Source organism: Pocillopora damicornis, chromosome 7 (genome assembly GCF_964200805.1).
Source record: "Pocillopora damicornis chromosome 7, jaPocDami1.2, whole genome shotgun sequence".
Lineage (NCBI taxonomy): Eukaryota > Metazoa > Cnidaria > Anthozoa > Scleractinia > Pocilloporidae > Pocillopora > Pocillopora damicornis.
This window is the reverse complement of record NC_142676.1, coordinates 24585131-24612310: the sequence shown is the minus strand read 5'-3', so window position 1 is coordinate 24612310 and position 27180 is coordinate 24585131. Positions and strand designations below refer to the sequence as shown.

General features: G+C 40.8%; 2 protein-coding genes across 2 annotated transcripts; both read left to right on the top strand.

The window, feature by feature from the left end:
* The first annotated feature begins 28 nt into the window (after positions 1-28).
* Positions 29-26747, top strand: LOC113667255 (uncharacterized). The gene is made up of 31 exons (XM_089213716.1): positions 29-688; positions 1273-1547; positions 2156-2234; positions 2376-2445; positions 2919-3084; positions 3200-3379; positions 3854-4164; positions 4346-4356; positions 4659-4997; positions 5547-5634; positions 14390-14477; positions 14849-14896; positions 15304-15375; positions 15957-16011; positions 16430-16595; positions 16984-17056; positions 17815-18033; positions 18593-19112; positions 19521-19738; positions 20163-20234; positions 20517-20621; positions 20691-20899; positions 21255-21394; positions 22124-22281; positions 22570-22833; positions 22919-23118; positions 23523-23691; positions 24150-24279; positions 24584-24753; positions 25431-25626; positions 25725-26747. Exons 1-31 carry the CDS (start codon positions 274-276, stop codon positions 26321-26323), a joined length of 5805 nt encoding a protein of 1934 aa, XP_089069842.1. The 5' UTR covers positions 29-273; the 3' UTR covers positions 26324-26747.
* On the top strand, positions 9744-13798 carry LOC113667254 (interferon regulatory factor 2-binding protein-like A). Its single transcript, XM_027183065.2, has one exon. It carries the CDS (start codon positions 10681-10683, stop codon positions 12490-12492), a length of 1812 nt encoding a protein of 603 aa, XP_027038866.2. The 5' UTR covers positions 9744-10680; the 3' UTR covers positions 12493-13798.
* Positions 26748-27180: the final 433 nt, after the last annotated feature.

The following is a 27180-nucleotide window of genomic DNA, read 5'->3' as shown; positions in this document are numbered from 1 at the left end:
TAGACCGCTGTGCTAGGAATTCTTTAGCGCTGGCACTAGATCTTTGCAAATTTAAAAATGGCGGGGATTTGAAGTCTACTCATTCGGTGTGAAAGGAGGTATTTTACAACATTTCGGGAGGTGATCACCTTGGGAAAATACCTATTTCTCATGAATGATTTAATTTATAATTTGGAGGATGGAAGAGAGGAAGGAAAATTTTATTGATGTCTCACTTTAGCTTTGAACTATTGACAAGTCTGAGAAGTATGCAACGGAAAGACGAGTTTGTTTATGACTTTCTGTAAAATGGAGCATTCGAGACAGATACTCTCACTGACAGACGCTGCTGTAAATGCGTTGTCGAGCGTTCAAGACTTCCACAAGGACAAAAAAGCTAAAACAATAGGAGGATTGCCACAGGGGACCTACACACCTCCACGCAAACGACATGTACAAGATGCAACTCAACCTGTTTCAGCCATGAATCCGCCTGTTACTAGGGCTAATTCTGCAACGAATGACAGAGCTGTTGACCCTGTTAGTGGGGAGTTACAAGACCAGTCTTCATCTTCACTTCTTGATCTGACTTTCAATGGAACTCAGAGAGTGAGAGTGCCTTCAAAATTACTCCGTGAAATTAAGTCTCCCATGGAAAGGAGTTCTTCGTCGGGCAATTCCAGACAAACCTTACAGGAAATGGACATAGGTAAGGTTGAGTATTGGACATAAGTATGTGGGTAGTGCCACTTTGGATTTAAGAACTGAGCAACATTTCAGATGATGTAGCAAATTGTCAGCAGTAAATTAATGCTCGAGTGGATTCCACAACATATGATCCTGTTGAAGGTATTCCAGGGTTTTGTCATCCACCAAACGTTAGGTGCACTAGAATCCCCAATTTTAATTCTGAGTTCAAGACCTTACCAGGTCAGTGTATTGTGTTCTTGGATGATACTCTAATATCTCCCACAATACTTCTCTTCGCTGAGGAGTGCAAAGGGGTACAAGGGAATTGTTAGGGGGGTAGCCTACAATGGACTGGCACCCCATCTAAGAGGAAAAGCAATGCTGTAAGTGGCTTTGTGCTGTTGAAACTGGGATACACTCTGACACCCCTTGGGCCACTTGTCATGAGTGAGTGTCCCCCTCACCTGTTTTAGATATTACTTTAGGTGGTGCAGGTCAAACTTGTATATAAAGAATACTTTTCATTTCTTGTGGCTTAGACAATTTGAAAGTGGAGTTGTTGCCAAGGTCTTAATTATATGGTGCTCTCTTATTTACATTCAGTTGATGAGCATGTTGTTACAAGACCATCTCCTGTAAAAGTTGTCAGACATGTAAATGGTCCATCAGCCTGGGTTGAGTTAAACTCAGCTGATCATCGTTCCAGTCACATTCCTTCAGATCCTGTTATTAGAGAACATTCTGTAAATAGTAATGTGAATGGAGTGGATTCTTGTCGAACTAAAGATGGAACTCTGATCACAGAACAAGCACCTCAAGTCACAGTGCGACATCTTGAGGATGAAGCTCATGCAGAGAAAGCATATGAAGGAAGAAAGGTAATAACTTTGAGTTACAATCAAAATTACCTTTGAAAATTATGTGACCAGAGTTCTGTGTCTGCTAGTGGTACATTTTGATGAAGCTTGCTTTTAAAACGTTATGGCAATCACAATAGCAGCATGTTGGTCTCTTAAAGTGACCTCACAACAATGGCATAGGTCACATCATCATACTGGCATGACAAAAACTTGCCAAGACTGCATGCAAAGGTACCTTGGTTTAAAGCAAGATGCATTACAGTTTGTTCAAGCAAAATAACCCTTTTCAGATCAATTTTGCTTGCAAATATAAAAAGAAAAAAGAAAATAACCTGTTGCTATACTGAAAAGCAGGCATTGTACCAACTAATGTACTCATAACAGTGTTCTCCCTTATTTTAAGCATGACAGGTAACATAAATGTTCAAACTGGTAAAGCAATCCTTTTACTTGTTGAATTTTCAAGAATTCCAAGTAATTTTAAACGGTAATAAGAGGTACTACAGGTGGTAAATGTTACCGGTTACTGCCTGAAAAGGAAAACACTGCATAACAGCTTACTTGTTGTGCTTTCATGATACTTTATCCTGAACACTGATTATTGATATTTCTCATTTGAATTGAAGAGCATTTCCACCAAAGGCTTGTACCAAGGACAGCCAAAGAGTGGAGTCCCAATTTTCAACCCTGCAGAAGAAAATGCAAGTGAGTTTGAAAATATAAAGATTGTAGGTATCATATATTTCCTTTCAAGAGCCATTTAACAATACACTTTTACTGTTGTTGTTCTTCCTTTAATTTATTCATATTTACTCATACAATTTTGGTTTGGAATTTTCCTCCCAGGTGATGTCAAGATCAAACGATTTGTTTTGAGTGACAAAGAAAAGTCTTTAAAAGAACAGTTCTTGAAGAGGTTTGAACAGATGTTTCCCAACCTAAGTTTTTTTGAAGAGTTTGTAATTGATATAATGGCTGGTCTGTGAACTTTATGTATAGATTGCAATGTGGATGTACTGTATTACAGTCGTTTACTACATGACAAATTAAACAGTGGTTGATTTATGAGTAAAATACTTAAAAGAAAACTATTCTTTGGGGAGGATATTGAATACAACCCAACAGATCTCTAAAGTTTTCTTGCACCTGCCCAAAATGGTGCTTGTTATGCTGGACCCTGTCAATCTTAATGGGCAATGAGACCAAAATATTGCTAAGTGGATGCTGGTTAAAACATATTGCCTAATTTATCACCCTGATGAAAAGTCAAATTTGTAAGGAATAGACATGCTGTCCTTTGCTGTCTTAAGTTGGAAGAAGGGATCATTTCAGTAACTTATTTTTAAATTCACCTCTTATTTTATCCTGTGTGTACTTGCACTTCAATAGAAAAGACCAAAGAAGGCCAGTAAAGAAACTGGTTCAACCTACTGTGGTGTCCCAGGCTGGAGAGACAAATAACCCACAAGGTGCAGTGAGTAGTGAAAATCCTGTAGCTACTGCAGCAGCAATTGCTGCTGCTGCTGCATCAGCGGCAACTGGACCTTTCCTACAGGTGATTAGTTACAGTTTGTATCTCAAAAATGTCTCATTATTGATTTGTAGAACTAAAATAGAAGATTTACTTCGGCACAGCATTATCATTTAGCATTTTATCTCTCTGTTCTTAGTTGCAGCATACCTTGGAAGCTCAGATTTCTGCTCTTGTAAACAACTTACAAGTTCTGCAACAGAATCACAACAGACAACAAGAGCTACAGGACAAGGAAAAGGAACAGAAACTACAACAACAGCTTGAAGAACGACTGAAGAGGCTTGAAGATCTGCAAGCTAAGATGTTGGAGACTCAAGTATGTAAAGTTTAGAATTGAGGTTTCCTGCTATTGTATACAGTGATGTGTAAGTTTACAGAGTTCCACAACGGTTGGATTTTGAACAGAGACATAATTCTGAGCTTTCAGCAAGGCTTGCCCAGTATGTGTAACTAAGAAGGGATAGGGTAAGTTAAAAGTGCAAAGGAGGTGAAAGAAGACAAATGGACTGCCTCTATAAGCACTATTCTCCTATCAGTTTTTTTTTCCCACTTCTCCATGCCTGCTTAAGTTTGAGAGCAAAGGAGCCAGTAGTAGCATACAGTGTAGATGATATATCTTACAGTAATGGGATGAGCTTCTTGGCTGACTTGCAATCACAATCACTTGCTTGATACAATTTTGGAACTTTCTGTGGAACATTGCAACCAGGTGGAACTTTCTCCGGAGAAATCTTGTGATTATTATAACCAGAAAACTGCAAGCCAATGAATCTATTCTGTATCCATTCAGTCAGCACCAGCCTCCTATCCAACTGGCATGCAACAAGCAACAGCAGCAGTGCTACCATCCAGTAGTATAGACAGTGGGATGCTACCTGTGAGTTGTACGGCCACTGTGGCTGCTGCTCACCATCCAGCTCATGTTGCATCTACTTACTGCAGTGTATCTGGCATAGCAAGGCAGGATGAATTTACCCAACCACCACACTCTGTAGCTGGTCACTATCATTATCACCCTCACACTACAGCTGAACCTTCATATCAGCCCAGAGGGCATTCATCTACTCCAGCCTTTGGTAAGATTTCATTTTGTGTGATGATGTTTGCTTCTCTGTTTTAGAAAAGTAGAAACTTTTCAGGGGCCAAGAATACCCAAGACACTTTATTTGTTAAATAAAAGACAAAGGTTTTGCTTAAAGAACTTGAAGAATCACTAACCCTGCTAGCAGCTCTTTGCCCTGACTGGAGGTCCCTGCCCTTTTACTTCTGCTCTCCTAATTAGAAGAAGGGGTGGTAAGTTTACTTAGTTTTGTGTAGCAGTGTCCAGTTTATGGAGGTTTGGCTGAAAACAGTTGTGTCTTATTTTTCTTAGTATGTGTCTGTCATAGACCGAAAAACATCTCCCGTTTTTATCAGAGAGAGAAGGGGGGGGGGGGAGGGGTGTTAAGGAATAACATTTCCATTACCATCACCATGTAGAAGTATTATCTTGTCATTCAAATTCAAGCAGAATGCAAGACTTAGTTAGGTGGTACTGCCTCCTAAAAACTGATTAATATCTACTCTCAGATGATACCCCCTTCTCCACAAATGAGGCCCCTTTCACATACAAACTTCATTTCATATAGTTGAAAACTTCTTGTGTATTTTTTTTTCTCAATTATTGATTCTTACAGAAAAACATAAAGTGGTCAAAAACACCAAGACACAAACCTCTCCTCAAGAATCTTTTACCTCAGAAGACTCCCCGCTCCAGACTCCTCTACCTCGTAAACGACCGCCTGTTCCTATCTCTCGCTATGACCTGCCCAGGTCCCGCGCTAAAGGTCCTCGTTCTGATGTTAATACGAAGGCGGAGAAAAAAGCCCGCGTCCGTTTCGAACCAGAAGTGTCTCCTAGTTTACTGTCTTATAAAAAAGATTTGACACATAAAGGTATGCATGTTAGCTATGTTCTTTTTTGCAACGATGAAGTGTAAAGAGGGCTCAAAGCTCTAAAGTTTTAGGCGAAATCGAACCTAAACTTTAACTCTGTACCCCTAAGATTGACCAGCTCTAATTTCTCCTTACAATATCACCCCTGGATCATACATTGAGGTCACGAGAAGAAAGAAAATGATCACCAACTGAACAAGCTCTTGATTGTTACACGAATTCTCCTTGTCAGCACCTTGGGAAATTTACAGAAAAAGTATATGCATACCTATATTAGGGTGTTGTGGGTTAAAGTGGTCGCCAGAAATGAAATTTTGGAGGAATGACGATATTTGGGGGGGGGGGAGGGGGGGGAGAGTTGGAATACTATTACTATATCATAGACTGGTACAGGTATAATAGCTTAGGCGTAGACGTTGCTATAAAAAAAAAAGTCGATTGTCACAAGAGAATTAATTACTCTCAACAAATTTGAGCTAAAATAACAATTTTTTTCCCTCGACTACTAAAAATTAACCGTATTTTAATGGCTATTTCCTTTATTTCCAGGCAGAGGACTTTTAAGCGAACTCGCTTTTCATGACGGGGTGTATAGAGTTGAGGTTCCTGGAAAGGAAAGTCGCACACTGCCTGCCAGGTAGATACTATTCCAACTTAGAATTTTGACAAGTTTGAATATGAGGATCGGTTTTAAGGGAACCGCATTGTTCTTTCAGTCTTTCTAGACTTGATAGAAATGATGTAGAAAGGTGTACATCAGGAGATTGTCTCTTACTTAAGATTGTTCGTCTCCGAGAGCGCCTTCCTTGAAGTTTCCTTTTAACAGTGTTTTTAGTTTTACGCATGCATCCATGTAAAGGTGCGATTTAGGGCTCTGTCTGCAAATTTACAGAATGAAATAGATTCAGTTAAGTATCTCCTTTGTATTATAATGGAATGAGGAAATTTTCTGTGCACGTGGGTTTTATTTTTGACGGAATTAATTAAAAAGGTAGCTAGATGAGTGAATTCCCATTTTCGCGAAAGCGAGTGGCAACTACGACTTGTAGAGAAGCACAATAGAAAACGAGACGATAGCAATGCCAAAAGACTTTAATGGCAGAAAAACAGCTCTGCATTTGCGTTTTAAACTTTGTGCATTTTCTCGCCATCCTTTGGTAAACAAACAGCGAGAAAATGCCAAAGTTTTAATGGTCTGAAAACGGAAACCGCGATGGCAGATTATTTTTGCCTCGATTTCAAACTGAACGCTGTCCTGAAAGAAGAAGTTTGGCGCCGTCGGTTAAGATGTCTAGTCATGCGCTAAACTCTGAGGGCAAATGTGAATTCATTTTTTAAGCAACATTTCCTTTTGCGTCGCCGTCGGGGCGTCCTTATAAATGTTTTTTCATTGTTATGTGGAGGTTACGGAGAGTGCGTCCATTTAATTCGAGTGGGCTTCCATATTCACTTCCGTTATATTTCGCCTTCTTCTTGAAGCAATCTTTTCCCCTATCGCTGAAAGGAGTGCCAGCTAATAATCACGTCGGAAAAAAAATTCATGTTCGTGCTCACTCTAAACCACGCACAAACATTTCAGTTTGAATGCTTCCTGATTCATCATAAAAAACGTGTTCACTTGGCCTCGCGGAAGTTTGTCATCATAGCTAAAACAGGTTCACGGCTTTTGTTTTTAGCGTTTATTATGTCATCCTTGCTATTGCCAGCCAATACTTCTAACGTTTTTCCGTGTTTCTGTTGGTCGTGCGCTCAACCACGTATCAGTATCCAAAGTATGGCTGTATACTGGTTTGTTTTGTTCTTCCAGTCGCCAACGAGCGACCACATTTTTTTCGCTTGCTCACTGCCATGTTTCCATAACGCTAGATGTGTCGACCCAGACCAAAAAAAGAACTCATGTTCTTGACTTTCCTTCAAAAACCGCACCTGGATTAAGCCTCTCATTGCTTATACAGAAGGAAGTTCTTTGTTAAAGCTGGTTCGAAACGATAGTGTAAAATTTTTATCTTAGTGAAATGCGATTGACGAGATTATTACACTAATTAGAGCTTAGAACATTCCTCTAGCGGTTCCAAAGTCACTGAACCGTCAACTTAAAACAAAATAATGATTCCACTTTTTTCCATAATTTTCCTGTTTTCATGGAAGTGAAATCAATTTCTATTAATTCGAGGAAATACGCTTAAATGTGAAGTCATCATTTTGTATCATCTCATCTCGAAACAACCACCAAACACATGGTCGTTCTTTTTGGTTTTTCATTGAGGATTCGTCAGACTTTTTTATTGGTTTAGTTTTGTTCCTCGTTTCTGAAATCGTGCCTATTAATTTTGGTTTATCTGGGGAAGATAATCAATTCGCTAAGTTATTTTTTTCATCGTTCTCGAAGTGCGTCCTTTAGTTTCAAGCCAATCACTGTCAAACGAACTGAACCGTTGCCAAGATGCAGATTTAATCCAACGTCAAGAGAAGCAAAGCTGTCAGAGTTTCCTTTGAAGAAGGAAAAAGAGTTCGTTTTAGCAGGTCGAATTTATCACTTCCTGAATCCTTAAATTCTTAAATCCTTGTGAATACATATTTTTATTTGCGTTGGCGGTTTGTAGATTCAGTAGCCTTAGTTTGGTCGAGCCACTTTATTTCCGGTGCGGTAAGAAACCGAACCTCGAAGTCCCCGAGTAACGCTTATTTATGAATTTTAATGAAACAACTTGATAGGGTTAAATCATGACGTCAGGGGAGCGTCATAGGCCAATAATAACTCTGATTTTACTTATTTTCTCACCTATCCTACGGGCTCTCACAGATTACGAACAGGTTTTAATTTTAGTGTAAAATCGGCTTAAAGCAACGGCTATTAATCTCTATTGAAAAAGTTACCTCGATACGCGGAAAATTGATTTTGAACATTTTGTTATTTAGACGCCTCAAAGAGGTAATTAGTAGCTGAGGAGTGAGGATAGTCGCCAACGACACTACAGAAAAATTTATAGGTTTAGTTTTTTTTTTCCTGTGGGTCTACTGAGCTTGACTTCTGCCGCCCTCTTGAGTGCGGTCCACGCGGGCTCATTTCCCCGAACAGCGGATTAGCTACTCAACACAACAGGGTGTTGGTCACACTATAGAAACCTCAGGAGGTTTTTTCTGCAGATGTTCCTCATGTGTTGTAAGACACATGCGTTGATCGTACATTGCACCCTTACAGACATGTGACATTCCAGTCTTGGGCCAATACATTTGTACATTCAGCGATATCTATGTGCTCAACTCACTTATGGAGTAAAATGAAACCACGTCCACTCGGTATCCAAAATAATAAAACGCCTGACATTTTTTTGGTCGAAAAATTCCGGAATGTAATATTTATCTTGTGTTCCTTGGGTCAAGGGTAAAAGCTTTGCGTTGGAATCAAACTGATTAAATTACTCCGTCATGTGCGCGCGCGTTTGTCTGATCGCATGATGTTTATAACAAGAACTATTATTACCAAAAATCCTTGATCGTCATGTGGTGTCCATATTTAAGTTAAGTTCAGGTTTGCATCTAAACCACATGATAGATTTTTAAGGGGCAGAATTCCTGTTTTGTTTCCGAAAGATTGGCCTGCCTCGAAAGGGTCATTACTGCACTTGCATGAGGTTTACCTTGAACAACATATTATATTTCCAGAACAATGGCTTATTTGCCAACTTTCGTCTGTCGGCACTTAGGGCCAGTTTTGCGTGACGACTTCTCGGTAAATCGGAAGTTCAATGTCCGCTCTCGTGGGAAACACGGGCACAAAACTATCTTTCGTTTTGTCAGCCAGATATTATCTTTCATAGTATCGTGTTCGCGCGTTGTCGAGCGTAACATTAGAAGCTCTGTATAGACTTACATATTCACAGTCCTTAGGGAGAAATTTTCTTTTCTTTTCCCGTGAAATTCCGTCTTCCTAAATACTGACTGTCAAAAGTAAATTAGAAAACTTGATTGCTTCCTTGTTGTTACAGATCTCTAATTTTCGAAACCGGAATCTCGGAAGGTTTTTTTTTCCGTGAATACGATTATTTTTACTTTACAAAGACCGTAACGTGGCACGATTTGACATTCCTTTCTTTGCGCATGCTCATTTCTGCTCTTTGCTCATTCATTTGTGGGTTCAGTTGAAACGAAGATGAACTATAAATATTGCCGATGGCCTGTTGTGTAATACACTGTCGACTAGGACGCCTTTAATAATAAACTCTGAATGAGAAGTATTGCGTATTTGATGCGGTGGAAAAAGAACCGTAACGAAAATCCACTTCGGCGCTATAACACGAAACTCGTGTGTAATGCCGTCTGGTCCGAAACGCTTCCTCAAGGGAATTTGATCTGAATTTGCATGTTCAAATTACCTAGAATAAAGTGTAAACACGCCATAGATGATTCAAATTCTTTCCTTATGACAGTCAATATTGCTCAATCTCTGTCAAGAGATCAAGTGACGCCATCACTGACAAAAGAATTATTCATTGCTAAACAGGATTTGTTTCAAATGCAATTTATTGTATCCGGCGTCAAAGCGCTCAACCATACAAAGGTGCGCATAATAACGACCTTTCATTTTCCGGAAAGAATGCTTATGTAAACTAAGCCAAGAGCTTGTGGTTTTTTTGTAATCGTTTCTCTCTTGCCTGGGGTTGGTAGCCGTGGAAATACTTACGTCATCCAATTGAATTCTATACATAATTTACATGCGTAAGTGCTTTTTTGTTTCGCGGAACACGCTGAAACAACACTTCCCTTGTCTTATTCCTGTGTTGCTTATAACACTTCGCATGACACTCTCTTACTGGATTTTATTTTCGTAACGTAAAATTTTCTTTTCCAGGAGCTAATTGTCTTTCCTCTGCTAGGACAGATATTTTTCTTCTCAAATTCGTTGTCAAGTCACGGCGGAAATGAGCTGTAGGTCAGGTGATCACATGCTACGCAGACAAAAAAAATTGAATATTCAATTTGTTGTCGGCGTTTTAGAACCTAAATTGAGCAGTTGTTTGGGCTGAAAATTCGTGTATAATTCGATTTCGAGATCGTGTCTATACAGTAAATAAACTTTTCCGATTTTTTTACTCCCGCGGGATTAGTTCTGGTGTGGAAGTATTTCGTAATTTATCCGTCTCTGACACGACACGCCCTGTGAATTTAGTCCATCATGACTGCAGTGACGTCACAGGAAGTGTGTGAGTTCACTCATTGTTTTGACGTATTACCTTAGTGCGCGGCTCGGTCACTGATATGTTAATTTCACAACGAACCTAAATTTAGACTTTAGAGAGCTCGGGGGGTGATCGAATTTCGCGTCACATATTTATTTGATGGCAATTGTTTCAACTCGTTTCTTCGTTTCGCCTAGAAGAGTTCCTGGGTCATTCTGTAGGGAATTTTGGGAGAAGGAATCCTCTTCGATTTAGTAGATTTACGGCGAGGATTTTTTTTTAACCAACACACGTGCCGTGGATAACGTTTCAATTGCAACATCGTGAAGGCACACTGTCATCTTCATATTTCTCGGTAGCGCTCGTGATGGAAGAAGGAACTGGATAAACCTGACAGGAAATTTCACGTTTGTTGGGTAGAGGACTGTAGTTTCGTTTACTACTGAAGAGTGTTCGCGGAAAACGACCGTAAATTTTGATTCTGGTGAACAGTTGTGCGCGAAATGACGACTAACCCCCGCTTTCATCGACAACACTGTTTCTTATGCGATCTTCCGCACTCACCGTGGGCAATTCTACAAGATTTCAGCGAACCTGTTTGTCGTGGTTGTTGTAATTACGAGGGGCCTGATCGAATTGAGGATGTGATACATTATTCGAGAATTTTAAGACGAACATGGGAAAATAACGAGTTAGCGCACAGAAATCGGGGAGTGAAAACTGAGCGCTTGAATTCAGCGGGTTCATCTATATCTTCCACTCCGAGTCCGCCACCCGCCAACGGTACTAACTATACGGCGCAGTATTCAGAGCAAAGGAAAGGAGTTGGGAAACATCAGAATGCTACCAGGCATGGCGAGGAAGGCATGGAAAATTCTCATGGGCACGGGAGTGGCGAAGCTGTCAACGGACCTGGCTCGAAAGCAAATCGACCTCCAGGAAATATTGGTTCTCGCGAAATGGAAAGACGAGGGTCTAGTTTCAACATGGAAGACGCTAGGCATTCGCTGCCAAACGGAAATGCGTTACAAAGACATCATCCCCCCTTGACCCCAAACGGACCTCAGCAGAATTTTGTCGTCGATGGGCCACGGTTGGAACTTATACGGGAAACACTAACCACTCTGAACAGGTCTTGTCCATTTGATATCAGATTCAAGAAAGATCATGGTTATGTCGGTCGCGTGTTTGCTTTCGACCTTAGCTGTAAGCCTGGGGTTGACTACGAACTCAAAATCTTCATCGAGTACCCTCGAGGCTCTGGTTGCGTTTTTCAAAGCGCATCTGGAGTCGCCAAGCAGATGTACACAGAATCTTTGAAGGAAATTGCAAAGCCACTTTCCTCTGGGTTCAAGTATTTAGAGTACGAGAAAGATCGCTCCAAAGGAGAATGGCGTTTACTGGGAGAATTTCTTCCTGAACCGGTGCGATTGTTCAAGGAAGCTGTCAATCCCGAATTTCTCGCCAAACCTCAGCTTGATGCAGAATTTCCAGTTCTACCCCATGTGAATCTCAGCTTCAACCGGTCCGGCCCCCAGTATGGGCGAAAGCGAAAAGGTGCAATTGATTTAGAAGAATTTGAAGTAGCAGCTGGAAAACGTGCTGGAGCCATGCATGGGCGCATGACTCGGGATGATGCCTTACATAGTGTTTGGGTGCAAAACCAAACAGCTGATGGTGTCAAACTACCAGTTCATTTACCAGGGACACCACTGCCCCCAGGGACCCCAGTCAGTTCCATACCATCTGCCTCAGTTCCACCGATGGTGTCACTGGCAGTCTCAAAGGGTGCACCAAGCCTGGCAGTGTCTGAACATGCCCGTACACAAGTGAAATCTCCCATGGGCACCATGATGAATCGATTTGAATTACCACCCACCTCAGTGCTACGTGAAGATTCAAGGAATGGTCCAAATACCCTTGTGGCTGGTTCACCTGGCAGTGAGCGGTTGTCACCACGCCCACATCAATCACCCAGACCCTTACCTAGCTCTGGTGGAGCTAAAGGCCCAGATGCAGCAGAAGGTGACATGAAGGGAAGGAGCCCCACAGTGAATATTCTGACTTGCAGTCTTTGTCGTGACAAGCTTGAAGACACCCACTTTGTGCAGTGCCCATCTGTTGCTCACCATAAATTCTGTTTCCCTTGTTCACGTGACAGTATCAAGAAGCAAGGAGCTGGCTCAGAAGTTTTCTGTCCAAGTGGAGAGAGATGCCCATTACAAGGCAGTGATTTGCCTTGGGCATTCATGCAAGGAGAAATTGCGACCATTCTTGGAACTGAATACACTGTAAAAAAGGAAAAAGAAACATAGAGAAAGGGTGGAATTTCTTTTCTGCCATAGCAGTAACAGATTTAGTGGCTAATCTGAATCATTACTTTTTTGTGGCTCTTGTGAACTTGTTTCTTGTGTATTATGTATGGTAAAAGTTGCCTCAATTACCTGCACAAAATTTTTCATGTGAGAAGTTTTATTAATTTGCTTCCAAGAAGATTTCCTGACAATTTATAAAACATTTTGTGAAATGGTGTTTTTATAGTAAACTGATAATTTAGGAAGTTTTTCATAGCACATCTAATGTCTGGAAGTAACCAGCTTGCTCTTCTCCCTATGTTTTCAATGCATATTCCAGCAAGCAGACCATGGGAATAGACAAACTTGTGATCTGGAGGGTGTTATTAAGCAAAATGTCAGATTCTTTTGTCTAAAGCTTACAGGAAAATGTATTATTTGTAGGGAGATTTGCAAATCGCATCTAAATAGCAGAAGGTTCAAGAATAACAGCTGTATGTTAGAGTTCTACATAGTTAAGGCCAAGGACACTGTGTTTTTGTGGAAGTTGGGGGTTTTGCATTAGTCAAAGGAACCTTTCTGTGTAGAATTCAAAGTTGTGAATGTAATGTGCAGGATTTTGGAAAATTCTCTGATTTTGCAAAATATTTGCATAAGGCAAGATGAGGTTAATTTTTCCATCATGAAATGTGGTAGAGAATTGTTTGTTTTGACTGATGCGCTACTGTATTTTAATTTAAGAATTGTGCAACATCAACATTGCACTGGCATTCCTTCTAATATTTTGCTACCTTAAAATGTGCATGGTAAAGTCCAAAGGTGTGAGACACTTATCAGGTAGAATAGTTATTGCTGTCAAAAGAATACTCTAGGCAACATATAGATATTATTTTCCAGAATTCTTGTATAAATGTGTAGCTTCTTATTAGCAAGTTGCTTTTGTTTATTCAAGGGTAGCTGGTCATTTCTGTAATGTTAATATTTAAGAATATGATCATTGGAACTTAAAACTTGAGACTTTGTGAATAGAATTCTCTTCAAAGGTGGGATTTTTCAGACAAAAAAGAAAACCTGTAAATAGACACATCTACTCTTTTCCCTATTCTCTCAGCTGTTCTGTGATCTTTCAGTACACAGGAAAGTTTAGGTACATTTTTAAAAACTGTTTGACATCTTGCAAAATCCATAGTTTCAAGAGTGGATTGCAATCCTGAAAACAATTTTAAAAATGTAGTGATGGACTGCCTGTGAATGTAAGTTTGTGTGCAAAAAGTATCGCATTGATTTTAAAATACAAAGTTGTGGTCATTAAAGCTTGTGTTTGAAAGTTTGATGCCTGAGTAGTTTTAACCATAGGTGAAAGGGATGTGACTGAATTTGGTTGATTATGTACAACACAGCTGTTAAAAACCCTTTTCAGTGGTCACCCTCTGGAAATAGCCAGATGTTGCTTGATAGCTGTCAACTTTTTAAATTTAGGTTGCCCAATTTTTGGTGTATATTGTGGCAAATCAATATAAGAGAGAATTAATCTCACAACTTAGATCTTTGGGATATGAAATATTTGTATATGTATACATGTCAGCCATCAGATGTTTGAAAGGCATGCTTCTCTTCAGCAACCACTTCTGGCCTTCTGCTTCCACCCAATAGCCTTCCCCCCCTCTTTTTTTGGTAATTATTCTGCCAAGGGAAATTATATATTTGGAGGGGGGGGGGGGGGCACTAAAGGATTCCCCACAAGGTTTGCATGTCTAGTACTTGTGGTTAGAGCCTTACCACAGCGAGAACTTATCTTAATTCATTTTTAAGGAATTGAATCTCTAAAATAGATTTTGAAATTTGGATTGAAGAGCTTTAGTCTTTTTTGTGGTTGACTTCTCTCCCTTTTTTCTTTTTTCCTTTTATTTTCATTTAGTGGTGACTCTCTTCCACCTAGACCAGAGACAGCCATGTTGTCAAGTGATGTTGGAAAAATTAAAACTGATTTAAAGGACATTCTGGCTGTAAGTTAAGGAAGAACTTGCTCTCTCATTTAACTTATGTAGACTTGGACCTCAGTCAATTGTGTGTTCCCACTACAGCAATCTTGACATCATACTGAAAAGAGGGCAGATTGATAGCAAATGAGGATTTCAGCCTCCTTGCTGACAGTGATCTGGGCCATAATTCACGAGGGAGAAGTTGTCAAACATCAACAAATTCACTCCTTTCTTCTCAAAGCATTGAGTACTGCTTTTGATTTACAAACTACAGCTCATAACTTCTTTTCAGTTTCCAGTTTGTACTTCCGCTCTGAGTCAGTCTTTATATCAGTATTCTATAACTAGTCATTCAATCTTCTTTTATGATATTGGTCAAATATCGATTGATGCAGGAGACAGAGAGACTTAAACAAGAGCTGACTAAACAACAGCTAGTCAAGGTAAATAGCAATAGTTGAGTTGACTCCTCTGTCTGCAAGTTCTCCATTCTGTTCTCTATACATTTTCTGAGGTGCTAACAAGGAGAATTTGTCTAACAATCAAGAGCTTCGTGAGTTGAGGATCATTTACTGCATTCTCATGACATTAATGTTTCAGGGGTAATACTGTTGGGAGAAATTAGATGCTTATCATTGTTAGGGGTTAGAGGTACACATTTACTAGTTGTACGCATATCATGAGAATTGTTTTCTTTCTTAATGTTGTCTTAAAGTAAAAGTATGGCTACAAATTGAAAGTAACATGTAGTTTATCTGAACAGAATGAGCAGTTAGTTACTGTTTTTGTGTGTTCCACTTTTGGTCATGTTGAAATAACTCCAATGATATTTCAAAACATATACATATAGGGTGACGCAAACTCTGGTGAGCTGCATGTTGGACGTCTTGGTGATGGTCCTTCACCTCTAGATGAATATTTGGTAAGAATTTATTATAATATGATAGTTTTAAAAAAATTAAGAAGTCAAATAACATTGATTTGATGAGGAATGTGTGAAATCACATAGATTAATTCACTGGTCATTTGCTGCATAATGGTTGCAGACATTTGTTTGAGGGATTAACACATTACATGTGGATAACTTTATGTAAATCTGGGGCTATGTTTGGATGGTTTTATGTAATTTCACGTTAGTGGCTGTTGTTGTAATTTGCAGCAATCATATCCAAGCAATAAAGTGAACATTACATGGTGTGCAGAAAATCTTAGTTTTATGTGCTTGGACAAAGCAGACTCTCTATGAGTAACAGCTTCTGTTCATCATTAGTAACAATCAGTAGACATGTTTCTTTTTTATATATTCCATGATTTCTACTAACTGAAGCCTAACTAGTGCTCAGGCCTCAAAAATATTTTGTCACATTTCACCATAAATCTCATGGAGACTGTTATGTAAACCATACCAGCTGTTATCTCATGGTTCTCCCCTGCCTCAGAAAAAATTGAGGGGCTATGAATGTACAGCTTTAAGACTGAATATCCTATTGTATCATTTGATAGGAAACCACTCATAAATCACACCCACTAAGAAAACCTGTGACATCAAGACCATCAGGTAATTCTTGAGTGTCTTACATTACACTTTGCTTGATTTCTGACTGCTTATTTGAAGTGTCTGAGGCTTAATGGTTGGAGAAAACTGAGTGAAAGAAAGATATAATGAAAATCAAGTGACCTGTTTCCCTAGAAAATTCTCACCTTTAATGGCTGAGGAAAGATAATTTTTTAGTGGGAATGTTATTGTAACTGAAGACCCTCAGCCTTGCCATGCCCTTTAGAGTCCTATTTGTTGTACAATTTGTATAAAAATTAGTCATTATGAAGTGTTTGTAAAAATGAAAGACCTCAATAGAACTCCTCTTCCTCTCCAATGTAGCAATTTACCAAACTGCCTCTTCTAACATTTTATAAGGAATTCTTCCATATACATTTAGCTTATATCTATAAATATTGGTCATTTATTTCCATCACAGGCTTTCTGCCATCAAAGTCAGCACACTACTTAGCTGATGCAGAACGCCTCCTCCAAGATGTTCAATATCGACGGCGAAATCTGGACAACAATTTACAGACTCTGATAAGACAAAGAGAAGAACATGATTTGTATAATTTTGTGGATAACATTCCTTCATCTGATGGGTAAGAGCAAAACAGCTTTGAAGTAATGCAATGTCAAGTAAATGCTTAGCATTTTAGTTCTGTAATAGCAATGTGACTCTTTGTGTTGTCAAACTGTATTTGCTCTATCATCAATGTGATGAAGTTGAGAACTGGCATATGAATTTAGGTCACTGAAGATTAATCCCTTTATACTCTAACATCAGTATGTATATTCTCCTTACTGTTATGTGCACATTTATTAAGGTGCTGACAAGGAGAAATTATTTCTGTAGTTGTTGATCATTTCCTTTATTCTCATGACCTTAATGTTTGATTCAGGGGTGATATTGTAAGGAGAATTTAGATGCTTGTTAAACTAAGGGGTGAAAGGATTAAAGCCAATTGTGGAATGATTAATTTTTTGCAGAGAGTTTGATGAAATGCTGAGAATAAGGAGAGAAGTGGATAAAAAGATAAAAGAGATGAACTCTGCGGTGCAGGTAAATTTTACTGGTAGTTCCTGGGTTGACCCCTTAACTCCCATGATCTGATTGTTAACTCTCCCCTCTAGCTGCTACAAATTTCCTTGTAAAGTAGCTGGGAGAATTTGGTGTTAGATCAAGATAGCAGCTTTTACCTGATAAGTTTGAGTATTCTTATTACCTTTTTGTTGGATAATGTATGAATATTATAGGGAGAAGTAATATGTTAATCACTTCTGGGAGTCAAAGGGTTAATGAAGGATTTCCCTCATTATTTCTTATTTTTGCATGTTACAGAAAGACCCTGTTATTTCAAAGGAACCACAAAACATTATATTAGTGGCTTGATTTATTTTTTAAAGGAAATCAAGTGTGCTGCATTCTTGTATAATGGACATTCATTCAAAAATCTAAAGTGTTTGGTTGTAGAGACCTGTCAATGCGACTCATCTACTTGTGCTCACCATTCCATTTTTTACTTTGCATTGATGCTGTTAACAACCATTAAATATGTGAATCTTAACCTGATCTAGTGTTATAATTCTGTTACGCAGAGCATTTAGTAGCCCAGCAAAGATTATAACCTGACCTCAAAACATTTTACTCAACATTCCTCATAACACATTTCCTGCCATTTTGGAAACCCTTATTATTTGTAAGAAAGTGTGTCAAAAATATGTCTTGGTTAAGTTGCTATTGTGAAATTGAGATTTAATTGGGAAAGGGAAGGTGCCTGAGTAGCAAGTTTTTAGTAAAGGTAAGCATTTTTTCTTTAGAGGGAAATTGATCTAGAGGATAGAGGTACTCTGGGGCAAAAACAAAATTCAGTTCCTTTGAAGAAGCAAACCTCTCAACCACTAAAGACAACATTGTCAGGGACTAGAAGGGTGGAACCAAAAGTAACTACAAGATCAACTGTGACAGGAAATAAACCAAGTGGAAAAAGTACTGGGAAGGAAAATGTGCCACAGAAGACCTCTACCAGGAGAGGCAAGGCAAGTAGTCATTGAACACAGATTCTTGTGCCCTGTTTGCACCAAACTGGTTTTTTCTGTGTTGGTTGAAATATGTTTAAGTGCTTGATATTCATTTTCTTTCATTAAAGTTTGCAATAAGTGGAGTAAACTCTATTCACACAAAATCTTGAATGGGGATGGGCTAGGGAGAGGGGGGTGGGGGGAATTCACTGAGATGGGCTTGCCTGATGGGTAGGGGAATGGACTATGGGTTGAGAGGTCATTATATGAGACTTGGCCCGGTTATTGTGTTGTGTTCTTGGGCAAGACACGTAAATCTCATAGTGACCCTTTCTGCTCAGGAGAATAAACAAAAGGGGTTGGGGGGAGGGGTGGGGGCAGAGAATTAACAGGAAAACCTATTATGACTAAACTAGGGGTGGTAACCTTTAGTGGCCTAGTATCCCATCCAGGGGTGGCTTCATGTGAGGGAGACTGGGATAAGCTCCAGAAGCTACGGTGGGTCTATTAACAGCAAGATAGGAAAACTCTGCTTAAACAATTATAGCTTAGCAGCCCTTCAAATGTTTCCTTGCAGTCCACTAAAAGCCAAGCCCCTTCCAAGCAGTCTACTAGAGTGACACCAGCCCAGAAGGAAGTGTACCTTTCAAGTGTATATGGCCGCCAACCTCACCACCCACAGAGGACGACGTCTAAGGCACCATACCTGCACTACCAGTCTCCTGTCAACCCTAAGACAGCTGCAATAATGGCTGGGATCATGGCCGGTGACAGCAAGCTACCTGGAAAACCTGCTTTGCAGGATATGAGTTTCTTTCCACAGAGAGAATTTTCAGAACCTAGTGAGCAAAAAGCTGATGCCAGGAAACCTGAGCTCGGTTCTCAAGGGAAACCAAAAAAACAAAAAGAAGACATGCAGTATTATTTTCACCCGAGGGTGGACTTGTCACAGGTTGGAGAGGGGGTGTCAAGGGTTGGCGTGCCATTGGAGGGACAATTAGTACCCATGGCTATACCCCTGGGGAAACCCAAGACTGATCCAGCATTACGACCTCCCATTGCCACCCAACAGCCACAAGACACAACTCAAGAAGAAGGTAATGTCCCACTTTTTTTAACTGGCCAAAATTGTCTCCCAGCTGGCAATAAACTATTCGTGGGTGTCACTTACAAGAGATGAATTGGTAAGAGGTGTGGCTTTGTTGCCGCGCCCATGAGAGTCTGCCTGCAGGTTGATATTCTTAGTTAGCAGCAATAGCAGCAAAGCTTGCACAGTTGTTATTGGACGTGATCGAACCATTACCTAATTTTGAAAAAAAAAAACCCTTTGAACGTGTAAAGTGTCGGTACCTTGTTTTTGCTACTTCTCCCTTTTTCTGAAAGCACTCCCTATAGCATGGACGACTATTTAAACTTTATTAGCCTTTTCTTTCTAAAATGACGCATAGAGTCACAAAGTTTGAAAATTAAAGGTCTAAAACAAATTATTTATTTGAAATTTGTAGCAAAGGCAGAGAGCCCCTTACCAGATAGCAACTTATCTACTGACACATCTGAGGCCCATTCCCCTGTCCCCACTCCTGTGAGACCCAGTAGGCCTGCTCAACCAAATGTGGCAGTGATTACTGTGTATGATAAGGAACTGGACGAGAACATGGACCATCAATACAAACAACACAAAAAGACGTCAGCAAAGAAGAAGCGAAACCCTCTGTCTGTCCAGGTTGGTGAACTGATATGGGTTCTAAGGAGTATCTTTCATATCTTGCTCAAATCCTGTTTCTCTCTATGGGAATTATTTTACTTGGCACAGGCTCTTAATTAGCAAAGGCGTGCGAAAGAGCGGGGGAGCGAAAAGCTGCGGTTGTCTCGCAAACGATTGACCCTGGCGTTTTTCAGGCACCCGCCATTAGGTTCGCTTCCACCATTGGAGAGCCTTACACAGGCCCGTCTTGTTGGACCAAAAAGCCCTTCCATAGACTGACACCAAAAAGATTATGTTTAAGCCGCGGAGGAAAGTCGGAGCTAAGAAAACCACAGGCGAGGGAAATCTCAGCAAGCGGTTAAGAACATTTCCGCTTAATTTTGTTTCGCGCTCTGACAAAAAATATGTGCAAATTCTTTCAGAGTTATTTGTTTAACCGTAGGTGTTACCTAAAGTGGATATCGACAGTTTTTCAGAGGTTTCGTCATCTTCTTCGAGTTTGCCGTATGCCACGGTAAGTTTACATGCCTGGGATTAAGTGGTTGACATGTAAGATTTACTTTCAATGTCAGTATCATGTAAGCAACCGATCAGTCCAATTTTATTTTTGTTTTTCGTAAGTATTTTAATTACATTCTTAAAACTGAGGTACACTAACATATCCAATTTTCGTTTATGGATGATTAATTGCTCAAATCTTTATCAAAGAACTTGCCATGTTTTATTTCGAATCATACTCAACTATGATATCATTGGAATTGATACAAATTTTCTGATCACTGATGTCCTCCCTTAGAACATCCCAGAGCCTTTTTCCCGTCCAGATGATTCTGAGTACCAGGAGTTCAGGAATTTTTTGGCCGTCACGGAAACTGGGAACCAGGAAAAGGATGATGAACAGGTTTGAGTTTAATTCCGTTCAATTTCGGACAGTTCCGTCTCTGTTAACCTTTTCTCTTTCTATTCGCAGGCTGATGATGAGGCAGATGATGACTTCCACCGAATTCCAACACCTCAGCACCCCTTGACACTAGAAGGATTCACAGAAGCACAAGATGGACCATACAATGGCCCCCCGTTTCCACCAGTACATCCTCCTGTTTCTGTGCAGCAGACAGGGGGGGTTGTTGAAGCTGATACTCGGCAACAGGCAGCTCTGGAAGAGAGAGCTATGGAATGGTAAAGTTGCCGATCCTGACCAAACTTGAGGCGACTGTGTGATCGTTTTAGAGATAAAAAGGACTTTTCGTCCCGAACTCGTGAACGAAACCATTCTTACTCTACAACCGCAGAGGACTCTTTAGGCCCTTTTCGAGCCAATCAGATTCAAACTTATGCAGTCGTGAATTCCTGCGTTTCAAGAAGTTTCTCATTATTCAGCTTAAGTTCCCATTGACTCCTTGTAATGCTATTCTTTGATCTGATTGGCCATTTCGATTACGCCAGGTTTTGTGTCAAAACAACGCGTCATGTTGTATTACAGAAATGTTGATGAACTTGGCTTGTTAACCAATTAAACGTCTTCTTTTGTTAGGATTGAGCAGGAACTCTTGGCGCGTATTGTAAGTGAAATGAATCAACCAGTACCCGACCCTACCACCCTGATAAGGCCACAGGCCACCCCTGAAAGTAGCATTGTTTCGGAGACAGAAGATGAAGATGATGATATGCTTGGTGAGTACCATTTATGCTTCGTTAAGCTGAAGTAATCTCAACAACAAAGAAAAAGAGCCTTCAAAAATACTCAGTCTACAAGTTGTGGGGCGACCTATAAATGCTCCTGAAGTGTTAGACCTTAGGTGATGTCTTCCCACGCAACATTTGGCCCCAGTTGTTTAAAGGGCGTATAGTGCTCTCCACTGGATGAATCGCTATCCAGCGGATAAGAGCTAACAAAACGTATCAAGTGGATAGCGTTATCCACCCTACGAACTACAGAAGCATGACCTACACTCGTGAGTTTTTCCCTCTCTCTATAGCATGAAAGCTGACTGTTGCTTCTCTATCCCAGATGGTATCAAGCATGGACTCCCCCCCCTTTCCCCAAGGAATTTCGTTGGCCCCTGGACAGTTTGATTTAGAGGCACTGTGAGAGAAAAGTGATTTGCCCCAGCCAGTTAGGAAGGAAAAAGAATTTTCATGATTGAAGGAACAAGGGCTGGATTGGGACTACGACTCACCTTTTCTAGCTGATTTCTTGTTCCAATTTCTTCTCGTCTAAAGCTCTCTCTCGTCCGTTACCGAGAGAAGATCAGACTGGTAGTTAGAACCACCTCCGAGTATTTCAGAAAGAATTTGACTAGATCACAGGGATACGGGTTGGGTTTCTCTCTATTTACAAGGTTGTAGTAATCGCAGTAAACATTACTATGATATAATTTTTTTTGCTGCTTGCTGTCTCAGCTGCCGCGATAGGTCAGGATGGTATTCAGCTATTTATTGACGCAGGAATTCCCGTAGATAGGGAACTTGTCACCAATTTGATTCGGGAAGTAATCGCTGAGAATGTTTCCACGATTCTCGGTCATCCAAAACCAAGGGCTAGTCCTCGACCTTCGAGAGTGAGTGAACTATTTCATTGGTCATTTTTCAGTAAAATAACTACGTTGCAGCAACTGAATGTGTACATTCGCCCACGTAATTTACCAAGTTAGTAGGCATGTATGGTTGTTTCAGCCTCATCATACCTCGTGAGGATTGTATGTTTAACAAGGTGGCTTTGCGTTCCCTTTCATTCTAATTCTGTTCCCATACTTTTTATTCCATACTTTATCTACTTCTCTTGCTGTTTGTCGTTTGACGAACCCATTGAGCAGTTTTCAATGCCAACTTTCTCGTCATTTTTTTAGCAACCAATTGCGGAGGAGGGTCACCCGTCACGTACACCCTCCCCCAGAGGAACACCATTGCCAACTCCCGCCCCCACCCCCGAGTACACACCTCCAGAGTCAGAGGAGAGTGTGCATGAGTCGGCAGTTGTTGTAACTCCAGAAAGCTCCCCTACACCCTCAGTAACGAGCGAAGAGCCGATTCCATCGGAGAGTGCGGAGGAAGAAAAAGATGTGGAATCGATTAAGGAAGAAATGGAGAAGAAGGAACAGTCTTGTGAACAGGTTAGTTAGTTAAGATGATTACTGTTGGTATTTTTCAGCCAGACACTAGTCGAGTGAATTTATTCGTTTTCCTTTTAAATCATAGATCTCTGAGATCAAAACTCCAGTGACTACCCCAGTCCCAACTCCACCTGCTGTACATTCCCCTTTGGTCAGTATATCTACACCTGAGGCTTCGGTTCAAGAGCTAGGAGAATCGCAAGATACCATAGTTCCCACGCCCCCGCCGTCTGTTGTTGTCAAAACACCAACACCGGAGCCTGAACCCGAGCCGGGACCAAGCATGTAAGTCTACACCTGCAATAAATTCTGAGACGCTGTTGCTTAATGGTTAGCGCGCTCGACTCCGAATCTAAGAGCCCGGGTTCGAGACCTCTCCGGGCCACTGTGTTGAGTTGTGGGGCAAGATAATTCACTCTCACGGTGCTTCTCTCCGCAAAGGAGATGAAATGGGTGAACTTAAAGGACAAGAGAGGCTATTTGAGATAGATCAGGGTCCCGTCTAGGAGGAGAGGGGATACTCGTCATCACTTCAAGCTTCAAAGACTAGGAAAAGCTCTTAGTCAGTTTGGTATTTGGTCTTAATCGTGTCCTTTCAAAAAAGATAAAGGTAGCTCACTTCTATTTAGTGTATACTTACACAAGCTAAAACTATCAAGTTGCTTTTTTTTTGCTGTCTCTCAACGCAGGGTTGAAGAACCCAGTGGACCAAAGGAACCGGCGGTTAGTCAAAAGGAACTGACACCTCCTCAGCCCGCGAAACATTCAGTCAGCAGTCCTTCGAGCATGTCATCTACCACCCTTGGTGCAACAACAATAACCACCGAGGAGGAGATGTCTGAGGGAGAATTAATACAGGTCAGTGTATCACCCACCCTTCTCTTCTGAGTCTTCCTGAGAACAGGGAGAAGTACTTCCCAGAGGAATTTTCAACTGAATGTCGAAGATAATCTGGAGTTACTTGGGTTTGCTTTACTTCGCATTGTGATTGGTCCAGAAAACGTGCGCCATCCTGTCAACAAATCGGATTCAAACCTAAAACCAATCGCGACTTGGTAACTCGCGTTTTTCCCGCGCTTCAAGCGGTTTGCCTGTTTTTCCTTTGAGTTGTCATTGGCTTCTTGTGATATTTTCCTTTTCCCTGATTGGTTGTTGGGTTCGATTTTCCGCCTTCCGGATTCTGAATTCAAAAGCGCTCAAAGCTCATAAGGTATCTTTAATAATTTTCTCGATTTTTTGTAAGGAGAAATTTTCACTGTTAAATTTTTGGAAGACGTGTTTGTTTTAATGTTGTCTTTTCTGGTTTGATAATTCAGCCATATGCACATGTTGGAATGTACAGCGAGGGAGAGTTTGCTCTGTCGCCAACCATTGTACAACTGGCCGCTGAAAAAAAATTGCCCATGGGCGAGGACTGGGATTCAACAAGGTTGGGACACGATGATGGTAAGAACTAGAACTAGATTTAATTACACAGCTAGTAAGTTACTAATCAATTGCTGGCTCGAGTCGTGTTTAACTTACACTCGGATGATATTGCTTACATCTTTAATTTGCCAAAGCGTCGAAAGGATCAGTTTTTCATCAGGGTTACATGCATAGACGAAATTGGCAATATTGTTGATTCTTTTTACTATTTCATCTCATTTTTGTCCATGTCTCCACCATTTCTTCGAAAGCTGAGTTGAAATTAAGTGTCAGTGTGTCATTCTGTTTTTATAGTTAAAGCTGTGATATCTTCCTCTCGCAGACAGCCGTAACGAACTCGTTAGGGTCGCTCTCAATGGCATCTTAAAAGGTGGCCCAGCGGACAAACGACATCGACAAGGATCCAGTGACAACAGCAGTAGGAGCAACAGTGAGTCTGAAGAACAGATCAGCGGTGTCAGCACTCTGAGAGATACAGAGGACATTAGAGAGGTAATGGTTACCTGATAGATAATATGATCATGATTTTACAAATATTACGGAGCAATACCAACTTGACATATCGCAGGTCATATTGTTCACGGCAAGAGGTAAAGAAGGAAGGACTGTGACGAGTCGATTAGTGAGGGGGGGGGGGGATTGGCTGAAAGCTGAAAGCTCGACACTTTGTCGCACAACTCTCATATTTTTTAAGCAAGGTTTGACGCAAGTGAAAAAACTGCGTAAATGATATATGATAGAGAGAGCCAGATGCGCAGACTTTTCAGGATTGTATCATCAGTCAGCTCACTCACGCGGAGCCGAACAAGATCTAAGCCGCGCGGGCAACAACAACTGAATCAGCCCGTAGGTAGTGTGACGAACCTTAACGGGAGGCTTCTCTTGAAGTCGTGGTAATCCATTTCGATCGCAAGGCCGTTGATTAGGAGACTGAACCACTTTTTTGTGCTCACTAAGTTAAGTTCATAGTTAGGAAAAACTACAGCGTAGAAGCCCGTGGTGCAAGTAGTAACGAACATTGAAGCTCTAATGATGGTAGGCAGATGCCACCAAAAAAATTTGAATTTACACCCCAAAGAAAGTGTTAGCTTTTTCTTGTACCTGTTTTCTGTTTCCCTTATTCGCGAAATTCAGGTATAACATTTAAGAAGCCTTATTTTCTATATTAGGATTCCATTACTGACGTTTCGCGAAGTGAAGGAGAACTCCCGCACGATCCAATGGTAGTTTTGTTGAGTCGCATTAAATACCACATGAGGTCAGCGGAGAGTAGTATGGCCAGTGAAGGGGAGTTGTTAGGAGACCGTTCGCGCATGCCCCGTTCAAACCAGAAGAAAAGTGGAACAACGCATGTTGGAGTAGTGGGTAAGATTGGAGAGTAAACTAGTAGCTTGGCAATCTCGCACTACTTTACAAAATAAACTGAAAATTGCACTAACCAGGTCGTTTTTATTTGTTACTAGCTTCTGGGAACCTCTCTCCCGGTGAAGTAGTAGGGGAATCCCCCGATGTATCGAGAGACCTTCACCGCGAGCTAGATAATGCGAACAAGAGGCAATACCCAACATTACCCGTAAACGAAGTCGTTCGGACGACCGAGGAAGTGCGAACTATTGCCGACGGAGAGCTGAGCGTCGATGATCGCTCTCTTCACGCGTCAGACTTGTTACCAGGGACGCTCGGTGCTGCTGATGCTTTGCCATTTACACAACTTCAGCGTTCTCATCCGAGAGTGATTCAGGTTGAAGAACATGAGAGTGAGCCTTCAAATTCGCAGCGGACTTACTCGGTTGAGGAGCGAAGGGAAGATGGATCTGCTCTTCTTCGTGAAAACGAGAGTGACGAGCAAGCTGATGTTCACGGTTTAGAAATGGGAAGCGGAAGAAATTCTGATGTAGAAGCTAAGGAAACAGAACCACAAAAGCCGACTAAAATCCAAGTGACATTGCCTTCCATTGATGATGTTACTCACGAGGAAAGCTCAATACCCAGTGATGCGCATGTTTCCATTGATCTAGACACGATTGGTGATGTGTCATCAATTTCTGGAGGCGATTTTTGAACAGAATATTTATTTTGTCATTATGATAATTAGCAATTTACTGTGGAAACGATAGACAGCATGGGAGATGTGGGTATTTGTTCAGGTGTATTTTTGTAGAGATTTGCACAATACTATTTGAAGGAATATTTATGAGAAATGTGAACCGATGCATATAAAATAATTCTAACTTGTTCTACATTGTTCATTTTACAAGCGCAGCTTGCTGGGAATGAACACGAGAGGTTCCGTGTGAGCCTCGACCCTGTGTACCCAACCCAGTTCCCTTGACTCAAGGCCAAACCGTTTCGAACGTGCTTAGGAAACCACAAAATATAAACATAGGAAGATAAAAGGTCATGATAACAATGTGGGGTTTTAATTTGAAGCCGGAAGCTTCTTTCGGTTTTCTCCTGTATCACATTGAAATAAACCCGGCTTAAAGATATGGGAAGAAACAAAGAATGAACGGCTCGGAACTGAAAGGGTCAACAGCTCAGTTACAAAGGGAACCCGGGACCCTACCGTAGCATTTATGGATGTAATTTATCTGTCCGAAGTGAGCTCCCACGGTTTCGTTTGTGTCTTTTCTCTTTTCTCTTTTTTCCAGTGAGCCATTTGGAATAATGTCCTAGGAAAAAAAAAATGATGTTTAGAAAAGCAAATAACAGCCATCCTGAGTAAAGTTCTCCACACGCAAATTCGCGTGAATGTCAACAAGAGCTAGTGAACGAAAGCGTGTGCTCTTTGGTCAAGAGCCATTTTAGTAAAATCACTTGGCTGCGCCATGTGGTTTCACTGAGTTTTGAATACTGTTGACGTCATGTCTTAAGGTTGTAGACAATAGAAAGCTGTGGTAGATTTGTTAAACTGACATT

Excerpts from the sequence above, each read along its gene's own strand:
- LOC113667255 (XM_089213716.1), top strand. The coding sequence starts at position 274 with ATGACTTTCTGTAAAATGGAGCATTCGAGACAGATACTCTCACTGACA. Across the intron at positions 3,085-3,199 it reads CAACTGGACCTTTCCTACAG|TTGCAGCATACCTTGGAAGC; the intron begins GTGATTAGTTAC and ends CTCTGTTCTTAG. Across the intron at positions 25,627-25,724 it reads AACGCATGTTGGAGTAGTGG|CTTCTGGGAACCTCTCTCCC; the intron begins GTAAGATTGGAG and ends ATTTGTTACTAG.
- LOC113667254 (XM_027183065.2), top strand. The coding sequence starts at position 10,681 with ATGACGACTAACCCCCGCTTTCATCGACAACACTGTTTCTTATGCGAT.